The sequence below is a fragment of the Diabrotica virgifera genome, chromosome 6 (genome assembly GCF_917563875.1).
Source record: "Diabrotica virgifera virgifera chromosome 6, PGI_DIABVI_V3a".
NCBI classification, from domain to species: domain Eukaryota; kingdom Metazoa; phylum Arthropoda; class Insecta; order Coleoptera; family Chrysomelidae; genus Diabrotica; species Diabrotica virgifera.
The window spans coordinates 22,432,768-22,459,440 of NC_065448.1; the positions used below are offsets into that span (position 1 = coordinate 22,432,768).

Genomic DNA, 26,673 nt, shown 5'->3' on the forward strand with positions numbered 1-26,673 from the left:
ATTATTGTTTATTTATGAAGCATAACGTAAACAATTAAAGCAAAAATTTAAATTATGTATAGTTCATATCATTAGCTACAATCCGTAAAAGTTTCAAGTTTCTACATTGTAAAAAACAAGAGAAATTAAGAATTTTCCTCTAAAATTGTTTTTTTTATTTAAACAATTAATAAACAAAAAAATCTTTATTGACTATTAGTGCATTGTTCCCGCGAATACATATGTCGGCAAAATTTATTTGCATTGAAGAAAAGTCAGTCAAATTAACGTCTAAAGATTTTATGCAAACTATTGAAGTAAAGAAAAGCGTTTAATTAAAAAAAAAAGAGCACAAGACCGCATTTAAGGATTGATGAGGTTACCTGCAGTTAGATGTTAAAATTTATTTTAAAAAATTTATCACAAAACTCACTAAGTTCCTTAAAAAGCAGGTCAACTTGCTTCAGCCCCTCGAAATATGCTTTACAAAAAAAATCATGGTACGCCCGCACTTTTAAGATCAATCATCTTTAGTTCAGAAGCAGTTAACTTTTAGCGAAAATACTTTCTGTGAATAAAGCTTCTCCAACTGTCACAGTTAACCAGAGTATACATTCTTCATTGCAAGATAATGCATAAACAGTTCATATATCGGAGTTTTGATGTTATTTTTTTTAGTACAGGCTGATCCAGGTAGATTGGAAATGGGCTGAAATTATTTTTGAAAATGTAGCAGTAAATAAAATGAAACTTACTATATAGATATATAGAATTTGTTCTGAAAACACGGTAAATAATATTATAATATTAAAATATAATAATATTAAAATATAATAATATAAAAATTTAGATACTACTCAATATTATTCTGAAGCTATTTTCTTGTGACATTTTTGTAATTAACTATTTTTAATGGGAAATAAGCCACAATTTTTGTAAAAAAAATGATTTTGTTAACGTTTCGACGTCCAAATCGGATGCCGTTGTCAAAATACATACATAGATACTACTCAACAACAACAACCTCCAAAATTGAACTTATTCCTATCCGCATTCAGCAAAATGAGCAGGTATTACCTACCATATTATGAGAAAAATTAATTGTTTCGTTTCAAACGTATCAAAATATCAAAATATTGTACCTAATTGACTGTAAAACATTTTTTTGGAAAAATAGCAAAATGAACTTTTTTGGACAGTATGTACTATACTAAGTAATTGTTGTGGTATCTACTGTAGTATCGTACTACTGTAGTCTCTAGTAAAGTATCTACTGTGCTTCCTAATAAAGTTATAATTTAAAAAATAGTCCTATGAATTTTCTGTAGGTACCATGCTTCTGGATATCGACATGTAAATTAAATGGGCTTATAAATTATAACACAATCAATAGTTTTCGACAACCTTTTATTGTATTGCAAGCAGTATAAATAATTTATATACAAAATATACAATTCTTCCTTCCTAGAGTTACCATACGTTATGGGCAAGGACTGGAGCATGAGCAGCATAACCATGATGACCATGGGCCAAAGGAGCAGCATAACCATGATGACCATGGGCCAAAGGAGCAGCATAACCATGAGCAACTGAGGTACCGTATTCATGTACAGATGGTGCTGCATAAGAGGCGTGGGCTACTGGAGCAGCATAAGCAGCATGTGCAACTGGGACAGCATAGGCAGCATGGGCAACTGGGGCACCATAGGAATTATGGGCAACTGGAGCAGCATAGGAAGCATGGGCAACTGGAGCAGCGTAGGCAGCATGAACTGCTGGAGCAGAGTATGCGGCATGAGCTACTGGGGCAGCATACGTTACTGGAGCTGCGATTTTAGCAACGACTGGAGCTGCAACTTTAGCTACGACAGGTGCAACAGCGTGTACAGTAGGTTCTTTGTGTACAACAGCGTTAAATCCATTGTGTGGATCAGCAGTGTAGTCTACGGTACGTTTGGTTCCATCGGATTCCAAGAGGGAGTAGCTTCCGTGAACAACATCTCCACGACGAGATTCGTGTTGGCTCTTAGCATCTCCGGTGTGGGGGTCACTTACACCATATGCGAAGTCGTAATGGGCTGGTGCAGAGGGTTCAGCGTGAGCATGACCAACGGGAGCAGCGTAAGCGTGAGCGACTGGAGCTGTGTAGGAATGGGCAACTGGAGCATGGACGAGAGGAGCGTGGGCAGCATATGAGTGGACAGCTGGAGCATGTTGTTGAACAGTGGAGTAGGTAGAGATGGCATCGTGAGATCCATGACCAACTAGAGCTGGTGCGGAGTAGCCGAGACCCGAACCCCAAGAGCCAGCACTAGCTACTGCGATGAATGCAGCAAGAACTATAAACTAAAACAGGATAAAATTATAAAATGTTGAATAAGAAATAAATGTGGTTGAATTTAATAAAAGTTGGGTGCCCTCAAGTGTATACACAAAATAAAAAATTGTTTTACAAAAACAGCTTTTTTACAATAAAACAATAAAAAGCATAGCAATGGAAATTTACCCAAACAATGGTAGGGACCATCATAATTTGAGTTTTTTTATCATATAAGAAAAAAAAGACAAATAAAAAGTTTGGATCATAAAATCGAGATAAAATTGAATTAATAAGCATAATATATCACGATTTTAAGGAAACTCAACTTAAATTTACGACGGCGACAATAACTCGTCTGAAAACCAATCACGGCGCATTACCAGCGCACTTAGCTAAGTTAAATATTATCCCTTCTGGGGTATGCTTATGCAATAATATATCACAATGTGACATCAACCATATTCTTTTCAAATGCGGTAAACATAAGTATGAAACTAGGAAACAGATCAACTCTATTCAAAATTATCAGATCTTAAAATTCAGACTCCCATAAACATCACCCATTTACTTTCTTTAGACAGTAGAGAAATATAATATGAGCTAATATTTATATGTAAATTTCTTTTTAAGTTGGATATATTATTTAAAAACCAATAACTTATATTACAATTCTGTGGCTAAAGAACTAGCTTCCAAGCCAACTCTTCAAACACACACACACACACAAATTTAAATTTAATTAAAAATTTATAGATAGGGTCGAATATTTTTTCTTGAATTTTTAAAATATTTATTTTTTTTTGCTTATTGCTTATGTTTGCAAAAGTGAAGTTTGTGTATTTTTTAAAAAGTCTGATGGCACAATCAATGGCTATGATGACTAAAAAAAATTAAAAGTGGCAACAATTAAAAACTAAACGTAAATTTAAATAAAATTTTTTTCACAGAATTTAAATAACTTTTAAAACGACGAAACTGTATTCACTTTAAATTTCGCGTTACTTTTAGCGTTAATTTTTGCAGTTACTCGAGCGTGTCAGATTAGCGTATGGGGAGAAACCTGGTACCCTGCAGATGTACCTCTACTATATATTGGCTCTTAACAAAGGGGAGTTCTAAGGGGGGCCCGAAAAAAAATCTATCCTTAAAAAAACTCGAAATTGTCAGATTAAGATAAAGTAAGTTCTTCTTCTTCTTCTTCTTCTTCTTCTTCTTCTTCTTCAGGTGCCATCTCCGCTACGGAGGTCGGCAATCATCATAGCTATTTTAATCTTTGAGGCAGTAGCTCTAAATAGTTGTTTTGAGCTACATCCAAACCATTCTCTCAGGTACTTCTCTCATAAGGTAAGTTAAGTACATGCAAAAGAGTGTATATTTCAAAAATCTGACCATTTGAGCGGGGCGTATAGAAATGGGTGAGAAAAAAGTTTCACAAAAGAAAAGCGAATATCAGATCGAAAAACTAAAAAATATGTTCTCAATATTTTTGAAAAATCTATCGAATGACACCAAACACGACCCCCACGGAGGTGGGGTGGAGGTTACTTTAAAATCTTAAATATGAGCCCCATTTTTTATTGCAGATTTGGATTCCTTACCTAAAAATAAGTAACTTTTATTCGAAACATTTTTTCGAATTACGGATAGATGGCGTTATAATCGGAAAAAACGATTGTTGGAAATGGAAAATTAAATTAAAAATGGAAAGTCCCCACTAAAATGGAAAACTTTACTTAACTTTTTTTGGTTTTAGGACCTACTCTGCACAACCCAATAGTTTCCCAAAGCGCTCGAGTGACTGCACATTTAGCATACTTCGCTCCCCTACTATAACAAATGATTGCACAAAAAAAAGTTGTTGAAAAACAATTGATTCACTTACTTTGGCTGTCATAATGCTTGTAAGGTCGTAAACTTCACAATACTATTTTGACTAATGTGTTTATTATTTATATGATTTTTGTTGTGTTAATAAGGTGGTCCCACCCCGGAATTGAATTTGGAACCTTTCACATTAATCTGCTAGGTATCAACATCCTGTCAGATTCTGGTATGACATGAAGGTCGATTTTAACAAGTCTATGCACTTAGGAGACGAAGAATTATTGGTAAATGGTGGTATCTTAGTTAACAAAAAGTCAAAGTTATGTAAGTTACTTAGCTCTTACAAGAATGCAGTAAAAATATTTTTTGAAATAAACTAATAATCCATTCACTCACGGTAAAATATTGTAATAGGTACCTCTAAATTTTAAAGAACCGCTTGGATTGACATGAAATTTGGCACACACATAGATAACATGTCAAAGAAAAAAGTGATATTGTGCCAATGTGTGCTTTTGCCCTGGAGGTGAGTATCACCGCTTTTTAGGGGTGAAAAATAAACGTTCAAAATAAGTGCGGAAATTGATAAACTGACTAATTCTAAGTAACTTTTGTTCTATGGCGTTTTTTCATCAAGTTAATACTTCTCGAGTTATTTGCGAGTGAATATTTATTTTTCAGCAACAAAACCATGTTTTTAGATGGTTTTTCACAAATAATTTAAAAAGAAAGTATTTTATCAAAAGAAAACAAACTTAGGAAAAGTAGATATTGATTATATTAAAAAAGTGAAAAAAAAATTCTGCATGCATTCTAGAGTTCTGTAGAGCCAGTAGAAGAAAAGTTGTATCTAATGAAAAATAGAATATTCGTCAAATCCCAAATCGAATGTTTCAACATGAAATAACCAAAAAAGTAAGTACTTTTTGGGTAAAACTCATTATGGTAGGGAAGCCCAAGCGGCGATTTTTGCAGTTACTCGAGCGCGTCAGATTATCATATGGGGAGAAACCTGGTACCCTGCAGATATACCATAGCAGATATACCTCTACCATATATTGGCTCTTAACACAGGGAAGTTCGTTAGAGGGAGCCCGAAAAAAAATATATCCTTAAAAATACTCAAAATTGTCAGATTAAGATAAGGTAAGTTAATTACATGCAAAAGAGTGTATATTTCAGAAATTTGACGATTTGAGCGGGGCGTAAGGAAATGGGTGACTCAAAAGTTTCACAAAAAAAGCGAATATTTCGCGAAATGAACGTCAGATCGAAAAACTAAAAAATACGTCTTTATAATTTTTCAAAAATCTATCGAATGGTACTAAACATGACCACCCACCGAGAGGGGTGGGGGTAAATTTTAAGTTGTAAATACAAACCCGCGATATTTCGTAAAATGAACATAAGATCAAAAAACTGCAAAATATACTTTCAAAATGTTTTTGAAAAATCTATCGAATGGTACCAAACACGACACCCCACGGAGGTGGGGTGGGAGTTAGTTTAAAATCTTAAATGGGACTTCCAAATTTTTATTGCAGATTTGGATTCTTTGCGTAAAAGTAAGCAACTTTTATTCGAGACATTTTTTCGAATTATGGATAGATGGAGCTATAATCGGAAAAAACGATTGTTGGAAATGGAAAATTTAATTAAAAAGTGGAAAGTTCCCACTAAAATGGAAAATGTTACTTAACTTTTTTGGTTTTAGGACCTATTCTTCACAAACCAATAGGTCCCCATAACGCGCGAGTGACTGCAAATTTAGCATACTTTGCTCCCATTACATTACAACTTTTTTAAAGTGGCAATAAAAGCTTTATTTTTGTTTTTTAAATAAGTTTCTAGTATGCAAGTAAGCAAGTAAGAGTAAGCAAGTTACGCTCCAAATAATTTTGGTCCCTTTTTTTGGTAAAAAATCGTGAAAATCTCCTCATAATTAGCGTACCAAATAAAATTGAAGTTAATGAAAAAAAAAAAAGAATGTGTGTGTACTTTGTACGCACGTAAGAAGTTATACTTCTATGATATGATTTCAACGAAATTAATATAATTTAAACAGTTTATTTATATTTTATTTAAATATTAAACTAATTTTAATACTTACTACTTTTAAAAAAATTGTATTAAACCAATACCAAAAATTAAAAAAATAAAAGAATAAAACACACACAAACACATTGAAAAATGCCACAAATGATTTCTGAACAATAAATGTCGGAAAAAATTTTAACTAAATACGTATTTTCTGAAAAAAAAATAGATAATAAATATACTCACAATCATAAAATGTATAAAAAATAAATAAAAAAATAAAAGTTTCCATTGGGGTTCGAAACCGCTTATGTTAGCGCAGTTAGTATTGAAATTCATTCATCTTACACTTTTACCCATGGAGATACATGCATCATGTGGGAAGATCGACTAACTAAACGGTTTAAACTTTTGGCAGTTCTGAATTTAACCAAATTATTTTGATTTTTGCAGAATTGAAATAATAAAATACAACAAAACATAGAGTAACAAAACAATATATTAGGTGAATATTGATAGAAATTTTGATGGTAATCAAATTATGTAAATCAAAGCATTACATACTATTTTGGTAGGTTTATTTTAAATTTTCCAAATAGGTAGGTAGGAACCTATGTAATTTTTTATTAGGATACTGAAACATTTACAATAATTATTACGTACCTGTCGCTTTTAAAAACTATTTAGAAAGTCACTACAATTATAAACTTGCTTTTTTCTCTGCCATCACAACAATAAAAACTAATATACACAACCTTTGTTTATCCATAATCTCCATATTGAACAATTATTTACAGATGATTTTAACACCCAATCAGATCCCGTATAACGTTTGAGCGACTAATACCATACTGTCGGTGTGCGCATGCGCCAGGGAATGTAAAAATTCACCCTCGTGCCTAAAGAAGTATAACTTCAAAAATCGTTTTTTTTTGCTAAAAAACCATGACACAGTAAAAATTTCGATACCCGCGAGATGGTAGGTACTCCTTTTTTGTTGACCTTTCGTAAAAAATTGTAATTTTTTTATTTTTAAATGCTTTGTTTTCTGGAGTATTGGGATTGGGACGATGATACCAGTTCTTGATTTAAGAGACTTAAAAAGTGCAGATAAAATGCCTACAATGAGTAATATAAGCTTCAGCATACTTTAATGACTGTGGCTGTAGTACAACAAAAGTTCAGACAAAATACCTCTAAAAAAATTGGCGCATACTTGAAATTTTTAATTTTAAAAACTTTTATCCCAACCCCTTGCTATTGGAATCATGGACCAAAGCCCTAGAATTACTTGCTACTTGCTATACTGAGATCATTAACCACTTTCACGTAATACTCTGCTTTTCCTTCAAAAGTCTGTATTTTCGCTTTCCTTGCAAAACACACATCTCTTACACGATTTCCTTAAGTTTTTTTTAATATACAGAGTGAGTTTTATGTACAGAAACACTTAATTATGTCTAAAACGGCTTATTCGATGTTTATGGGTTTTGGCAAGTAGGAGTTTCCTAATGCGGCCGATGTTATAGTCACATGATTACATTGTTGTCAGATGTTTCGTTTTCCTGGAAATCTAACTAACTCTCTTATTTCAAATGGAATACCCTGTATATTTTTTGCATTTTAAAGTCCTTAAGAAATATTGATTATTTTTCATGTTATATTCCCTATAACTAAATGCCATAATTTCGGAGTTAATGCTTCATTTATTAAAAAAAAAATTAAACAAATTATAAAAATCAATGTTTTCTGCTCAGTTGGACATTATTTTACGTTCTTTGGATCATTGGGAACAAAAAAGGTCTTTTGTGATTTTTCTCTAAAGTTGATCGTTTTCGAGTAATAAACAATTTAAAACTGAAAAAAATCGAATAATGACGATTTTCAAGTTTCAAAAACACAAGTAAAAAATATAATTTTTGAAATTACGAAGTACCTAAATTCAAGCTTAACAATTCTTCTAATAGCTTGCCATAAGATTTTTTGGCTTGTTTTATTTAAAAATATTGCTTTTTAATTGTTAATGAAGTGCGTATAGGTCTGGATCCCGCGTATGAAAAAAAAGTTGATTAATAGCAAGCTGAAAATTTGTTAATAGCTTAAGGGTGTCTAGTCGGATAAACTTTGATATTTGGGAACACTGGAACAGGGGCAGTTTTAATTGTGGAACAGGTTAAAAATTTGGAACGGTCAGACCACGAAAACGGCACATTTATTTTGTCCGACAGAATAGACTTAAACTCTCCGAACAGAGATTAAACTCTAATGCAAAAATCAGACTGCTATTTATCACCTGTCATAATTCCTGTCATTTGACATATTCTACATGTTCCACTCATTAAAACGTCCATTTGGTGATAAATAGCAGTCTGATTTTTGCATGAGAGTTTAATCTCTGTTCGGAGAGTTTAAGTCTGTTCTGTCGGACAAAATACATGTGCCGTTTTCATGGTCTGACCGTTCCAAATTTTTAACCTGTTCCACAATTAAAACTGCCCCTGTTCCAGTGTTCCCATATATCAAAGTTTGTCCGACTAGACACCCTTAAGCTATTAACAAATTTTCAGCTTGCTATTAATCAACTTTTTTTCATACGCGGGATCCAGACCTAGTATGTCAGGACGGGCGATCGAGCTGCATTAACAACTAAAAAACAATGTTTTAAAATGAAACAAGCTACAATTACTTAAGGTATCTGATAAAATAAGGCTTGATCTTGAATTTGGGTACTTCGCGGTTTCAAAAATAATATTTTTGATTTGTGTTTTTGAACCTTGAAAATCGTCATTATTCGATTTTTTTCAGTTTTAAATTGTTTATAGCTCGGAAACGATTAATTTTGGAGAACAATTACAAAAGATCTTTTTTGTTCACAATGAACCAAACAATCTAAAATAATGTTTACCAGGGCCGAAAAAATTGATTTTTATAATAGGGATGTTCACAAAAAATTAAAAAGTAATTTCAAACATGTAAAACGATTAAAAAACACCCTAGGAATAATTGTCCAAAATTTCAACAAAATTGAAAAAGCCTTTCTATGAAAAATCTTTATTAGAAATCTAGCATTATTTTAAATTTCAAGAACGCTTCTCTATTGGCCTGACGTCACTAGTTGCACACCCCAAGCGCGCGCCATTTTCATAGTGTTATTGTTTACCTGTTTGGCGTTTCAGGTCATTTTATTTTGTTCTCTTCTTGTTTTATCACGGTTAAAGTGGAGTTTTATAGTGAATTTGTTTAGTTTAAAGTGGATAGACTGTTTGTAAGGACATGTTTTGGGTGGTACAAAAATAAACAAATTAAATGGAAGAAGGTTTTCAGAAAGCCGATTCGTATCAACTACCGACTGTAGTGTAGATGTAACAATGGTGTATGATTTATTGGCATTTTGTAAAAAAATAAATCTACCACAGCTTTACTGAGTGTATATTCCATATAATTTTCCATGTCTTCTTTAAGCTAAAAAAATAGATGCTTAATACTCCACAAGAAAAAATAGAGAAAGTTGCATGCATTGTATGCATGCATATTGTATACATACATTGGCTGGTTATTACCTTACCTTGGTTAGGTGTATTAAAAATATTTTTATTCTTCTTCATGTGCCTTGTCCGTTGTGGACGTTGGCTATCATCATGGCAATTTTAATTTCATTGCGGCGTTTCTGAATAACTCGATCGATTTTTGTCCAAATCATTGGCGTAAGTTTTTAAGTCATGAGTGTCTTTTCTTCCGGGTCCGCGTTTGCTCTCTATTTTACTTTGCGTTATCAGTTGGAGTATACGATATTTATCATGTCCCATGAGGTGACCGAAATATTTAAGACTTCGTTTTCTTAATTGTAAAAGAGATTTATTTTTGTTTTCCCATTCGACGCAATACCTGTACGTTGGTGTGGGTCGCCAGGATATTCTGAGGATAATTGGGTACACCCACATCTCGAATGCCTCTAGCTTTTTTATTAATGTTTCCATTATTGTCCAGGCCTCTGCGCCATATAGCAAGACCGGAAATTAATAACATTTTAGCAGCCGCATTTTTAGTGAGAGAGATATTATGTCGCAATGGGTGAAAATATTTCTCATGCATGTTGTTAAATGTTGCTCTGTCCTTTTCAACTCTAGATCCAAGGTAAAAAATATTTTTGAACTTGGGTAATATACATTTTCATTTCAACCAATCTTTTCACTAAATTATTAATGATTTTAATATAATATAAAGTCATACCTACATCCACATGTAGTTATTTCAAGGTTTACTTTTACTGTATGTATTATTAGAATCTCGTTTTTAGGAATATCCCAGTTTAAGAATACAAATTTGAGGTCCCGAAACTTTTTTATTTACTCCTTATGGGGGTAGGTGCAAAAGCTTGGTCTAATGCTATTTAAGTTCATTAATTCTTTTCGAATTCTGAGAAAACTAATAAGTATTTTTGAAAAATGTAAATGCAGAAAGAACAATTACATTATTACCAAGGGCCGAAAGTCTCTGGAAAACGTCTATAATGTTTATTTTATTAAGTTAGTTCTTTAAGTTAGTTATTTTAAGTTCTAGCTGCAACAAACCATTTCTTTTTCTCTTTTAAATTGGCTGGAACGGTGATAAACATCTTGTCAGAACTGTTTTTTGATGTATTTACACACCCAGAAACAAAACACCACTTATTTGGCTTCATTTTTAATAATCAAATACGTAAAAAACTGCGCACATTCATATACACTTCGTAAATAAGTATACAAAACTAGTCGTCGATCAAAGACGTTACGACTGCTGACGTCACAGACCGTAGCCTCGCTGCAGGGTACCGTTTTTCTAGCCTCCAAGAAAATCAACATTATGAACTCATTTATCTTAAAAAATATACATTTTTAAACAGTTTTATGATTGTTACGTTTTTATATACCTTGTAATCTATTGACTTTAACTATATTTAAAAATTAGTGAACATCCCTATTTGTTAAATTTTTTTTTAATAAATGTAGCAATAACTCAGAAATTATGGAATTTAGGTATAGGGAATATAACATGAAAAATAATCATTATTTCTTAAGGACTTCAAAACGCAAAAAATATACAGAGTGTTCCATTTAAAATAAGAAAGTTCATTAGATTTCCAGAAAAACGGAAACTCTGACAACAATGTAATTAGCACTATAATATCGGCCGCATTAGAAAACCCTTACCCACCAAAACCTATAAAAATCGTGCAAGCCTTTTCCGAGATAATTGAGTGTTTCCATACATAAAATTCACACTGTATAAATAAAGCCTGATTTTTATGGTCTATATAAAACCATTTTTTTTTTCGAAAACCGTCTGTTTAAAACTGATACTGCTGTAGCCAATTGACGCATACATCTTTTATACAGAGTGAGTCTGTAATTTGGAATAAATTCAATAGCTCTAATACTAATAATTGTTTTTTTGAAAAATTCTCAGACCTATCGATTAGTATTTCAAATTGAAATTTTTACATACAATAATAATGTATAGAGCGTCATCGTTGATTTTCTTTAATGGCAACACTATCACTTTGATAGCTATTTTGATAGGGTGTGTAAAGTTATACATAACTGCAAAATATCAAATTTTTATTCGCTACGATTTACAAGATAACAAAAAATAACAAAGTTTTGTCTGTAATTTGGAATAAATTCAATAGTTCAAATACTAATTGTTTTTTTGAAAAATGCTCAGACCTGTCCATTAGTATCTCACATCGAAACTTTTTACATTCAATAATAATGTATACAGGGTGTCCCAATTTAGAGATATGACGTCATCGTTGATTTTCTTCAATGGCAACACTGCCATTTTGATAGCTATTTTGATAGAGTGTGCAAAGTTATACATAACTGCAAAATATCAATTTTTTATTCCCTACCATATACAAGATAATAAAGCATAATATTAAATCTCTAAATTGGGACACCCTGTATACATTATTATTGTATGTAAAAAATATCGATTTGAAATACTAATCGAGAGGTATGAGCATTTTTCAAAAAAAAAAACAATTAGTATTTTAACTATTAAGGGGATGGGTACGTGTTTTCGGCTGCAATGCTATTCAAATGGGGATTCATTTTTTTCGAATCCAGAATGAAAGATTACGGTATTGCCGAGGGCCGAAAGTGCCTGAAAACTTCTATAATGTATATTTTAATAAGTTACAGGGGTGAAAAACTAAGAGAAAATGTAGTGTGATTTTTAATTTCAAATATCTCATTCAAAAGAAACTTTTTATTTATTCTAAGGGACTTTCGGCCCTCGATAATAATTTAGTCTTTCATTCTGCGGGATTCGAAAAAATGGACACCATATCCGTGGTGATATTTTCCAAATCGAGCATTCGCTATCTTTGTCATACAACGCACTGAGTCAAATAGAATATGATGACAAGACAGTGACAGTTTTAAATATTTTAAATATTTGACGTGGCACCGGGAATATTTTGAGTTGGTGGGTTATTGATAATTTATTTCATAAATAATTGATTTAAGACGTGAACTTAATAAAAAGATATTTATTGTTTGTTATTTATGGAAGATTCAAGCAGAGAATACATCAGGATTATATTCTGTGATCCAAGTATTTTGTTGTTAAAGATGTTCAAAATATTTGTAAGCGTTCCATAATAGTAACAATATATTATTAAAAAATCACTTAAACACTTTTGCTCTTTTCTCGATTGAGTATTAGTTTTTGTTGTACATATAAATTATTACAATCACTGGATACATAGTTAGTGAAAAAATTATGACATTTATTAACTGAATTAATAATTTGCAATTATACAAATAACAGTTATCTAAGAACATTCAAAAGCCATCTCTTTAAAGTTAATGATGCCATTGTCAAGTAGAATGACATTCTAGTAATGTTTACATATCCATACCAGTGTGAATTTTACTACACATAATTTGCCGTGTAAAGACAGAAAAAATAGGGATAGCCGTAAAATATTTACGAATTATGTACCCACGGCCTTAAATTTATTCCAAATTACAGACATAACTTCATTTTTTATTGTCTTGTAAATGGTAGGAAATAAAAATTTGATATTTTGCAGTTATGTATAACTTTACACGTCCTATCTAAATAGCTATCAAAATAACAGTGTTGCCATTTAAGAAACTCAACGATGACGTCATATCTCTAAATTGGGACACCCTGTATACATTGTTATTGTATGTAAAAAATTTTAGATTTGAAATACTAATTGACAGGTCTGGGTATTTTTCAAAAAAATAATCAGTATTTGAACTATTGAATTTATTCCAAATTACAGACTCACTCTGTATTTATCTATTCGATATTCCTTTTTTCGGTTTTGTTTCTTAATCTATTTTCCCTTTCTGTTAATTTACTTCCCCTTTTCGTCAATATAAAAATGATTATGTTACAATTTTTCTAAAAAGTTTTCATAATGTTCACCTGCAGACCTTGAAAAGTTCCTTTATCTTCCTTTTAAAATTATGATTTCATCTAGTTTTGTCCACTTATAGTCTAGTTTGTAGTAGGTACGATATCACCCACGGATCAATCTGATTAATTTTTTATAATCGATCGGAAGTTATGTAACGTATAGGAAATAATAAAACACTGAAAACTTTTGTTTTCAATATTGTCACAAAATTTATTATAAATTAATGTCACTATAGCTGTTTCGACAGAGTGCCTCTATAGTCTCTAATTGAATAGGTTAACGAATGGAGGGCCGTTTGACTCAAGTTGGTCATTCGGAATTATATCTGTGTTTTTAATTTATTAATTCAATATATTCTAATAAAGACAGCTTAATTAAGGATTTTATTTTGAATATAAAGAATTTGATACTGTTCATTAAAAGAATGATTCTGATCTAGAAGGTGAAATGCGTACGTTAAATTTGTGTTTCTATTATTGAAAGTCCTTTTGTGTTTTGCTATGCGTTTGTCAAAGGTTCTGCTAGTTTGACCGATGTAAGTGGGACAGTGTCACCACTGTCAGATTGTAATTGTCACACTTCTCTGTAATTGCTTTTTCTTTTGGCTCTTATTGTTCTTAATGTATTTGACTAACTATTTGTTAGTTCTTAAAGATGGTATTATTCCTTCTTTTTATGTGTTTGTTAATTTTTGTTGATATCTTGCCTGTATGTATGATAGATCAGAAGGTTGCGGGTTTTTTCTCTGGTAGTGGGAAGATAAATTTCAGGGCTTTATTCAGTTTTTGGTTTAAAATTTTGTTAATAATTGTTTGTTTGTTGTACCCATTGTAGTATAGTCTAGTTAATCCAAAAGGTGGCATAACCCAGACATCCAAAGTGAAAGTTATCCTTCAACACCAAATTGTTCTATATGGTCCACACAATGTCCAGAAAAAAGTCACACCATTTTGAGCGTCGGGTTTGGGGCGAGAGGGGGGAGAAATCGGAAAATTCGTAGTCTTTTACGTTTTTCGTCAATATTTCTAAAACTATGCGGTGTAGCATGAACAACCTTCTATACAAAATTGTTCTACATTAAATTTTAAATAAAAAAGGCCCTATGCATAATCTTTCTAAAATGAATGGTTCCAAAGACTGCTATTTGTTTATTGATGTTCACTCCTCAAACCTGTTAAGTTAGAGACTTTAACGTATAGACGAATAATAAAAACACGTCATTTGAGAAAGGCACTCTGTCGAAAGAGCTTTAGTGACATTAATTTATAATAAATTTTGTGTAAATATTGAAAACAAAAGTTTTCAGTGTTTTATTATAAGATAAAATGTATTTCTATCAAGTAACGGTCGAATCCATCAAGTACAGGAAATAGTTTATAAAAAAGGTTCTTCAGTCAACATTATCTTTAATTGCATTGCAACTTTACAAAATAAATTATATACAAAATCTACATTTAATATTTAAATTAATAGACATTGTATGACACAACTGGAGCCTGGGCAGCATATCCATAATGACCAGCTTTAGCATGGCCTAAAGGAGCAGCATAACCATGGGCGACTGAGGTGGAGTAGGTTTGAGCAAGTGGAGCGGCATAAGCGGCATGAGCTACTGGAGCGGCATAAGCATGTGTTGGAACGGAGTATGTAGTATGAGCTACTGGAGCAGCGTAAGCCTGATGCACTGGTGCAGAATATGCTACATTGGGAACGATCGCTTTGGCTACAACTGGGGCTACAGCGTGTACAGCTGGTTCGTTATGTACGACAGCGTTAAATCCGTGGTGTGGATCAGCAGTGTAGTCTACGACACGTTTGGTTCCATCGGATTCCAAGAGGGAGTAACTTCCGTGAACAAAATCTCCACGACGAGACTCGTGTTGGTGTTTGGAGTCGCCAGTGTGTGGGTCAGCTACGCCGTAGGCAAAATCGTAATGAGCTGGTGCAGATGGTTCAGCATAAACAGTTTTGGCAACTGGAGCAGCATAGGCGTGGACTACTGGAGCAGCATATTGTTGGACAAGTGGTTGAGCAGCGTAGGTTTGGACTGCGGGAACGTGAGCAGCATATGCGTGGACTGCTGGGGCGTGATGTTGAACGGTGGAGTAGGTGGAGATAGCATGTTGAGCTCCATGACCGAAATTTTCATCATGATGTTCGTAGCCACTAGCTACTACAACGAATGCGGCGAGAACTAAAAACTGAAAGAAGAAAACATAAGTTGTTGTGAGTATAATGTAAGGTCCCAATTATAATGCTATCACTTTAGCTACTGCAACGAATAGGGTCAAAACAGCAAACTATAAAAAGACCTATCTTTGCGTTGTCATGACTACACAGTGCATTCTTAAAGTGTGGAAACGGTCTATTATCTCATGACTTAATCATTTTCATAGTTAAAGCTCTGACAGGTCGATTTTTATTTTTAAATTATGATTTTTTGACGTATAGTAGATAATAGTGACGTCATCGATTTGGGCTTAATGACGTCATCGATGATTTTTTTAAAAGAGAATAGGGGTCGTGTGGTAGAAATCATTTGAAAGATGATTGAATAACATCATTATTTATACAGAGAGGCCAAAAAATAATTATTAAATTAAAATAATTGAAGCAAAAAGAAGAATGTATGTAATTTATTTAACTCAAAATACATTTTACTGATGACAAATATAATAAAAAAAATGTTTATTTCATAAATAAACATTGCTTTTCGCTTAAATTAAATTTCAAACAGCCACACACCTGCCTCTTGACAGTTTGAACATTTTTTAATTTAACCGAAAAGCAAGGTTTATTTATATAATAATAGTATATTATTCAACGTACATGTAATGCTATTACTCACGATGATGAAGTTTGCGACACGAGCCGTAGGCGAGTGTCGTAATTCATCAGAGTGAGTAATAGCCATTACATGCGAGTAGAATACTATACTTTTTCTACGACGTTTTTTTATTTTAGTTAGTAAAACATTTAATTATCAACTACTCGAGATTTAAATTATAATCATTTACAGAAATACCTAAATGCTATTTACCCCTAGTACGTGGCTGAATAATTGGTTGCCTACTATTACTAAATTCTTATTTATTGTACTTAAAAATACAACTAGAAATAGTCAATATAAGTTCTATTCGTTTCCGAAAAATTATAAGCTTAAATTTGTAGCTACTGTCAGTGAATCTAATAAATAGGAAATGGCTGTTGTCGGTGGACGTATTTCGTAATATATAGTTATAATGTATATTTACATTTAACTATATACAAGGTGTCCCAAAAGTAGCGGAATGGTCGAATATTTCGCAAACTAAACATCGGATCGAAAAACTGAAAAATACGTTTTCAATAATTTTTAAAAATCTATCCAATGACATCAAATACGATACCCCAAACCACCCCTTGGAGGTGGGGTGGGGGAAACTTTAAAATCTTAAATGGAAAGTCTCAGTTTTTATTGCAGATTTGGATTTCTTATGTAAAAGTGAGTAACTTTTATTTTTTCGAATTATGGATAGATGGCGCTATAATCAGAAAAAACCATTTATCGTGACACCATAGGTAAATTATATAAACGGTCTAATATCTCGAAAAATACACTTCCAAATGAAAAGCCAAAAAATACGTATTTAATATTTTTCAAAATCCTATCGAATACCACTAAACATGATCCTCCACCCAACCCCCTAGAGGTGGGGTGGGGGTAACTTTAAAATCTTAAGTAGCAACCTCCATTTTTTATTGCAGATTTGGATTTGTCATGAAAAATTAAGCAACATTTTTTAGAATTGTTGATAGATGGCGCTATAATTGGAAAAAGACAATTTAGTAGCGCCATCTATCAACTATTCCAAAAAATGTGTCGAATAAATATTGCTTAGTTTTTCATAAAGAATTCAAATCTGCAATAAAACATGGAGGTTGCCATTTAGGATTTTAAAGTTATCCCCAATTCCAAGTCGTGGGGGTGAGGTGGAAGGTCATGTTTAGCATTATTCGATAGGTTTTTGAAAAATATTAAATACATATTTTTTTATTTTTCATTTGGAAGTGTATTTCTCGAGATATGAGACCGTTTCTATAATTTACCTATGGTAATCACGATAAATTGTTTTTCCGATTACAGCGCCATCTATCCGTAATTCGAAAAAATGTCTCGAATAAAAGTTGCTTACTTTTACATAAGGAATCCAAACCTGAAATAAAAACTTGGGGGTTTCATTTAAGCTTTCAAAGTTACCCCCCACCCCACCTCTAGGGAATGGAGTGAGGGATCGTATTTAATGACATTGGATAGATTTTTAAAAATTATTGAAAACGTATTTTTCAGTTGTTCGATCCGATGTTTAGTTCGCGAAATATTCGACCGTTCCGCTACTTTTGGGACACCCGATATAATAGAATAATATATAACTATACATAATATGTTATAACATATTTAACACAATATAACTTGAAAAACAAATACAATATTAAGTAGTTATAAATTCCAATTAACATAAACAAAATGCGCTAATGTCACTGTCACTAAAATAAATGATAAATGTCAAAATTTTTAGTAAACAAGATATAAACGTACAAAATATACTGACATTGTTACAGTTAAAATTCCTTTAAAAATTTTTCCAAGTTAATTATTGGTATGTTGTTCTGAAGCTATTTCCTTGTGGCATTTTTATGATTAATTATTTACATGGGAAATAAGCCACAATTAAAATGAAAAAAATAATTTTATTAACGTTTCGACGCCCAAATCGGGTGCCGTTGTCAAAATACAAAATATTACTAAAATAAACTAAAGTGTTGTTGCTAAGCAAAAAAGATTCTTCTAATAATTTATTTAATCTCACTCATTTATATTGGCAATTCAGACATATATTATACATTTTAAAGTAGAAGACTTTAAAATGATATTGCCAATATTTATGAGTTGCGTTCCTGGGACGACTTACTGAAAGATAGTTCATTCGATTACATGAAATTAACCCCAACTCAAGAATATCCGTCATAAAAAATTATAGCATGTGATATGACTTTAAAAAGACAACCAAATGCAACGACAGTAAAATTCTCGCGTTAGAGACTTCATAGTAAATCACAAGGGAAAACCAGGAAAAACCCTGTGATACTATCCCGACATCGTAAGTATTTGGTCTTACATTAATTTACTCTCAAAAAATAATACCAAATTCTGACTTGTAACATGTTTAAATTATAAATAATATTAATAATACTAGATATATAAGTAATACTAAAATATAAAATATGTACTAGCTCGATATTATTGACTTACTAATCTTGGTATTTTCTTTCTATTGACTTCCTCTTTCAGTATGGGTAACCACATCCTACTGCATTCTACCGAGGAATTTGCGACACAATTGGTTTCATTTAGCATAATTAGAGCCGCTTCTTTGATTTTTCTCTTTTTACTATCTGATTCTTTCAGGACTATACTTGAATCTCTCCACTGAACTCTATGTTCATTATATTAAAAATAGAGAATTTGAGAGATCTCAAATATGTCAACACGCATGGATATGTCAACAATATATATCTAGTATTATTAATATTATTTATAAATTAAACATGTTACAAGTCAGAATTTGGTATTATTTTTTGAGAGTAAATTAATGTAAGACCAAATACTTACGATGTCGGGATAGTATCACAGGGTTTTTCCTGGTTTTACCTTGTGATTTACTATGAAGTCTTTAACGCGAGAATTTTACTGTCGTTGCATTTGGTTGTCTTTTTAAAGACATATCACATGCTATAATTTTTTATGACGGATATTCTTGAGTTGGGGTTAATTTCATGTAATCGAATGAACTATCTTTCAGTAAGTCGTCCCAGGAACGCAACTCATAAATATTGGCAATATCATTTTAAAGTCTTCTACTTTAAAATGTATAATATATGTCTGAATTGCCAATATAAATGAGTGAGATTAAATAAATTATTAGAAGAATTTTTTTTGCTTAGCAACAACACTTTAGTTTATTTTAGTAATATTTTGTATTTTGACAACGGCACCCGATTTGGGCGTCGAAACGTTAATAAAATTATTTTTTTCATTTTAATTGTGGCTTATTTCCCATGTAAATAATTAATCAATTATTGGTATAAATTATAATCATTATTGTATTAAATAAACAAGTTTAAGTAATTTTATTTGCAGTTTATATACGATTAATATTAAAAGTGGCATGCGCCACAGCCCGTGCGTAATGAGCCGTGAGTAATAAATTATTACTCACGGGTACAGTAATGGGTGCTATTATCTATGAAAAAATAGCGAATAATGAGCATATTATTAAACGGTCGTAGAAAAACATTTTTTTTATTATATTTGGCATCAGTAAAATGTATTTTGAGTTAAATAAATTACATACATTCTTCTTTTTACGTCAATTATTTTAATTAAAATATAATTTTTTGCCACCCTGTATAAATAATGATGTTAATGTTTATATTACTGAATATAGAATGGAATCACCTTTCAAATGAGCTACCACACGACCCCTATTCCCATTTAAAAATATCATCGATGACGTCATTACGCCCAAATCGATGACGTCACTATTATGTACTATACGTTAAAAAATCATAATTTAAAAATAAAAATCGACCTGTTCGAGCTTTAACTCTGAAAATAATTAAGTCATAAGATAATAGACCGTTTCCACACTTTACGAATGCACTGTATAAGGAATGTATAAGGAATGAAGAATGAAAGATAGTTTAGCAAAAGATATTGGTCTAAATACTGAACGTCAGCATAGAGAAAGAGATGTCTACCTACAATCTACTAGGTCTGGATCCCGCGTATGAAAAAAAGTTGATTAATAGCAAGCTGAAAATTTGTTAATAGCTTAAGGGTGTCTAGTCGGACAAATTTTGATATATGGGAACACTGGAACAGGGGAAGTTTTAATTGTGGAACAGGTTAAAAATTTGGAACAGTGAGACCACGAAAACGGTACATGTATTTTGTCCGACAGAACAAACTTAAACTCTCCGAACAGAGATTTAACTCTCATGCAAAAATCAGACTGCTATTTATCACCAAATGGGCGTTTTAATGAGTGGAACATGTAGTATATGTCAAATGACAGGAATTATGACAGGTGATAAATAGCAGTCTGATTTTTGCATGAGAGTTTAATCTCTGTTCGGAGAGTTTAAGTCTGTTCTGTCGGACAAAATAAATGTGCCGTTTTCGTGTTCTGGCCGTTCCAAATTTTTAACCTGTTCCACAATTAAAACTGCCCCTGTTCCAGTGTTCCCATATATCAAAGTTTATCCGACTAGACACCCTTAAGCTATTAACAAATTTTCAGCTTGCTATTAATCAACTTTTTTTTCATACGCTGGATCCAGACCTATACTTTTATAGTATAAACAGGAAAATTTTTAAAAACTGCGAGAAATATAAAATGTTAAATTCTTATACTATGCAACAAACATACAAATAATGAAGCCAAAAGCGAATAAAAATTACAATTGAAAGCTAAAATCAGTTTTCATTTCATAACTTATTAAACCAGCAAAGGAACTAATTAAATGAACAGCATGGATAACCGTGGTTCTTCCAATTCAATAGAAATTGAGAGAAATTGAGAGTATCGGTCGAATCAATCGATTATTCAATAGAAATTGTTTAAGAAAAGAACATACTATAGATGTACTCAGACTTAGTAAAATGTGGAAAGAACTTTATCCTAAAATCAAAGAACGAAAGTATTAAAAACCGAGTTAAAATAATAAGAAGAAAAATACTTTAAAAAACTTAGCTTCAAAATAATTAAACAATTTGACCTAAGAGAAGACAATATACTTTCCAGGACAGCTCATAGTAAATGTTTTGGGTGACTTTAACTCTCATACCACTTCTTGTTATTTATATACACATATTATATGCACGTACATCAATGATATAAACCTACTCTGACTACAACAATCTGACTGCTTATAGTTGTTCCATTTTATTTTCGCCCATCCGTCATGAGTCATGATCCATTTTGAAACAAATTAAATCAAAACATAAAGGAAAACGTACGGCGATATGTATAGTATATAGTATACACTATACACAATGTATATACACATCAACGTATAGTCCAGAAACCCATTGCGCATCCGCTAGGAAAAATATTCTAGTTCGGATTTTTTGCACAATCTTACTCAAAAAGGGCCCCTTTTAACAAATTTGCATGTTGCCAAGACCAAAAGTTGGTCCAAAATTTTTTAAACGTTTTTTTTTTTGTTTTTTTTCCTAAAACTATTTTTTTTGCATGGAACAAATTTTTTTTAGGTTATTTGGATCATTCCAAACAGAAAAGGTCTTTAGTGACTTTTCTCAAAGTTGATAGTTTTTGACATATAAGCGATTAAAAATTGAAAAATTGCGAAATCGGCCATTTTTAACCCTCAAAAACTATGTGAAAAACTGAAAATTTGTATGTTGCCAAGGTAGGTAGATATTCTCTAAACATCGATTGATGAAATCCCGAAGAGTTTTTGCAATACAGTATTCAAAACTCCTTTGTTTTTTAATTGCTAATCAAGCGTGCGCGACACTATTTTCCACTGTTGCATGTGTGTGTATGCACTATGGTGCAAATGAAAGGAATAAATTCGTTATTTCGTAAACCGGCGACTTTATGGAAAAATCCTGAAACAGGTCGATTTTTATTCTTAAGTTATGATATTGTGACATATTATATGGTATACTAGTGACGTCATCCATCTGGGCGTGATGACGAAATCGATGATTTTTTTAAATGAGAATAGGGGTCTTGTGCTAGCTCATTTGAAAGGTTCTTCAATTCTCTATTCAGTTATATAAACATTTACATAATTATTTATACAGGGTGTCCAATAATTTAATTTTTTTGTCAATTTGCCAAATGATTTAATTTAATAAACATTTCTTGGACACCCTGTATAAATAATTATGAACATGTTTATATTACTGGATAGAGAATTGAAAAACCTTTCAAATGAGCCAGCACAGGACCCGTATTCTTATTTAAAAAAATCGTCGATTACGTCATCACGCCCAGATGGATGACGTCACTAGTATACTATATATGCCACAATATCATAACTTAAAAATAAAAGCCGACTTGTTTTGGAATTTTTCCTTAAAGTCAGCGGTTTACGAAATAACGAATTTATTCCTTTCATTTGCACCAAACTGTATACACATGCAACGGTGGAAATAGTGTCGCGCACGCTTGATTGGCAATTAAAATACAAAAGGGTTTTTGATGTTGTATTGCAAAAAACTCTTCGGGATTTCATCAATGGATGGTTAAAGAATATCTACCTACCTTGGCAACATTCAAATTTTCAGTTTTTCACATAGTTCTTGAGGGTTAAAATGGCCGATTTCGCATTTTTTCAATTTTTAATCGCTTATATGTCAAAAACTATCAACTTTAGAGAAAAGTCACTAAAGACCTTTTCTGTTTGGAATGATCCAAAAAACCTAAAAAAATTTGTTCCATCCAAAAAAAATAATTTCAGGAAAAAAAAAACAAAAAAAAAAACGTTTAAAAAATTTTTGACCAACTTTTGGTCCTGGCAACATGCAAATTTGTTAAAAGGGGTCCTTTTTGAGTAAGATTATGCAAAAATTCCAAATTAGAATATTTTTCCTAGCAGATGCGCAGTGGCTTTCTGGACTAGTACGTTTCACTTTATGTTTTGATTTAATTTGTTCGAAAATGAATCGTGACGCATGGGCAAAGAAAAAATGGAACAACTATACTTTCAATTTAAATTTAAAATACTATCTTAAAAATCAGTAACAACGCTGAGATATAATATTAATAAATAGAGGTACCTAACCAACAATTATAGACAAAATGGGATCCGAACTGGCAAAACTGTGCGCAAGCAACAACCAACGAAATTTCGAATGTCCGAATGGCATAAAGAACGACATACGGCATAATAGTATGGTATAGTTAGACCCAAACCCAGACATCCAAAGTGAAAGTTTTCCTCCAACACCAAATTGTTCTATATGGTCCTCATAATGTTCAGAAAAAAGTCACACCATTTTGAGCGTCGGGTTTGGAAGGAGGGGGGAGAAATCTGCAAATTCGTAGTTTTTTACGTTTTTCGTCAATATTTCTAAAACTAAGCGGTTTAGCATAAACAACCCTCTACACAAAATTGTTCTACATTAAATTTTAAATAAAAAAGGCCCTATGCATAACCCTTGTATGTAGTATAGTATAATTTTTCCAAAAAAAGGCCTAACCCAGACATCCAAAGTAGAAGTTTTTTTCAACACCAAATTGTTCTATATGGTCCACATATTGTTCAGTGAAAAGTTACACCATTTTGAGCGTCCGGTTTGGGTGGGAGATGGGGGAGAAGTCGGTAAATTAGTAGTTTTTTTAAGTTTTTCGTCAATATTTCTAAAACTATGCTTCAGCGTAAGGAATTTTCTATAGAAAAATGTTCTACATAAAATTTAAAACAAAAAAGGTTCTATACATAATTGTTATAAAATCAACGGTTCCAGAGTTCCGGAGGGTGAAAAGTGGAGGTTTTCGATACTTTTTATATTTACCAATTTCTCCCCCCTCTTCCCCCCAAACCCGACGCTCAAAATGGTGTGACTTTTTTCTGAACATTATGTGGACTATATAGAACAATTTGGTGTTGGAGGATAACTTTCACTTTGGATGTCTGGGTTTTTGGTATAGTTATATCATAAATATTGCCCAAAAAATATAAAAAGTATCGAAAACCTCTACTTTTCACCCTCCGTAACTCTGGAACCGTTGATTTTAAAACAATTATGTATAAAACATTTTTTGTTTTAAATTTCATGTAGAACATTGTTGTATATACCATTGTTTACGCTAAAGCATAGTTTTAGAAATATTGACGAAAAACTTTAAAAAACTGCTAATTTACCGGCTTCTCTCCCATCTCCCTCCCAAACCGGACGCTCAAAATGGTGTAACTTTTTACTGAACAATATGTGGACCACATAGAACATTTTGGTGTTGGAGGAAAACTTTTACTTTGGATGTTTGGGTTGGGCCTTTTTTTGGACCAGTTATACTATACTACCTCCGTAACTTTGGAACCATTCATTTTAGAAATATTATGCTTCGGGCCTTTTTTATTTCAAATTTAATGTAGAACAATTTTGTATAGAGGGTTGTTCATGCTAAACCGCATAGTTTTAGAAATATTGGCGAAAAACTTAAAAAACTACGAATTTACCGATTTGGTAAAATGGTGTGACTTTTTTCTGGACATTGTGTGGACCATATAGAACAATTTGGTGTTGAAGGATAAATTTCACTTTGGATGTCTGGGTTATGCCATCTTTTTGATCAACTATACTATACTCTAACATTCAAACAGCTTCTGATAACCTGCTTAAACCAGCAACAACAAAGAACAATTTATTTTGAATGACCGATGATATGCCATGTATTATGAAGGAAAGAACGATGGCCAAAATTCAACAACAACATAAAAAGTGTTCGGAACTAAACATAATTAGTAAACAAAAATGCAAACGAACGAAAGAAATCTGGGTGATTTACGAATGTCAAGAAGCGGAGAGCCTACATGCTCAGCATGACGATGTAAACTTTTATAGAAACATTGAAACATTAAAGAAATTACTGGTACACCTACGCACCTAAAGCATCTACATCATCCTTGAAACATGAAAATCTACTTATGTAACGATTCCACAAAGTTACATCCTAAAGACTGTAGTGATTATCGACTCATAAGTTATCTGAGCCATGTTTGAAAGTTTTTCTACGAGCCATACACTCTCGGATATATTCGAAATGTGAAGTAAATACCGGAGAGACACAATTTGGTGTCTGAATAGGTTAAGTGCAAGAGAGGCATTCTTTTCAATGGAATCGTGGACTCAAATTGCTACCATCAACGCCAAGATGTTTTTGTATTATGTTTCATTGACTATTAAAAAGCTTTTGATAACGTTAAACACGATATCCTGCTAAATAGATTCCTCAAAATAGGAATAGATAGAGTTATACATGAGTTATGTACTGGCACATATAAAAAAACACAAAAGAAAAAGGAATTTAAGGAAGAAGATAAAATATTGAAGCATGCAAAATACACCAGGATCCGAACAACGTTAGAAAAAAAAAAGAAATAGGACAAATAGAAAATTATATACCAACATTAAAAATAAAAAGTTGGAAAAAAACACAAAACAGATCAGAATGGAGAAGAATCATGTAATATACCAAGACCCAAAAAATTAATGGACTTACTTTGTAAGCACAAGTAGTAAATTCCTGAAAAAAAACTTAAGAAAGACTTAAGTAAGATCACTGAACACAATTAAACAAATATTAATAACACTTACTTTAGCAGCCATTGTATTTGGTCGTTAGTGAACTTAACAATAATTTTTGGTCAAATTGATTATTATTTATACGATTTTCGTTATCTTTGTAAATCAGCCCCACCCCGGAATATATTTGCCGGTTTTTTGAAGGTCGTCACTAGCACTATTTTTTAATTGATAATCAAGAAGTTGTAAAAATAGTTTATTGCACGCGGGATTGGGGAAAAAAGTTGAAATTTGGTTTAATGTATTCCTAATAAGATCATAAGATTTTAAATTTGCATATCATGTTTGTTTATGTTAAGGTAAACTTTTTTTATTATCTCCTAGAAAGATCTGCAATCTGCCTAGTAGGTATAAGCGTTTTTTTCTGACAATCAAGCTGATGTTATGTATATAGAGTATGTAGCATTTCAAAGAATAATCTATTTTCAAGCTATCTAAACCTATTAGGTCAAACGTTGTTTGTGTGATTTTATAAATATTTGCGGTCAACAAATTGAGGTCAATCAGTCAAGTTGAGTATGTACCTACTTGTCTATGGTGGTTGTAGGTAACAGCCACTAACAGCTACACTAACAGCCACGTAACAGAAAGATAGACGTTCCAGCCAGATCAGTTAAAAAGCCGTGTGACATCACAAAATGCAGTCAAACATAGTAACAGAAATTCACAGAAGAAGAGATACTAGCGTTTCTTAAG

The 26,673-nt window shown here is 32.1% G+C and overlaps 1 protein-coding gene across 1 annotated transcript; it reads right to left on the minus strand.

Moving 5' to 3' along the window:
* Positions 1–1,369: 1,369 nt before the first annotated feature.
* On the minus strand, positions 1,370–26,107 carry LOC114331507 (uncharacterized). Its single transcript, XM_050652589.1, has 4 exons — positions 25,990–26,107; positions 15,065–15,796; positions 4,182–4,223; positions 1,370–2,325 (listed from the first exon to the last, which is right to left on the minus strand). Exons 1-4 carry the CDS (start codon positions 25,999–26,001, stop codon positions 1,450–1,452), a joined length of 1,662 nt encoding a protein of 553 aa, XP_050508546.1. The 5' UTR covers positions 26,002–26,107; the 3' UTR covers positions 1,370–1,449.
* Between the last annotated feature and the right edge of the window lie 566 nt (positions 26,108–26,673).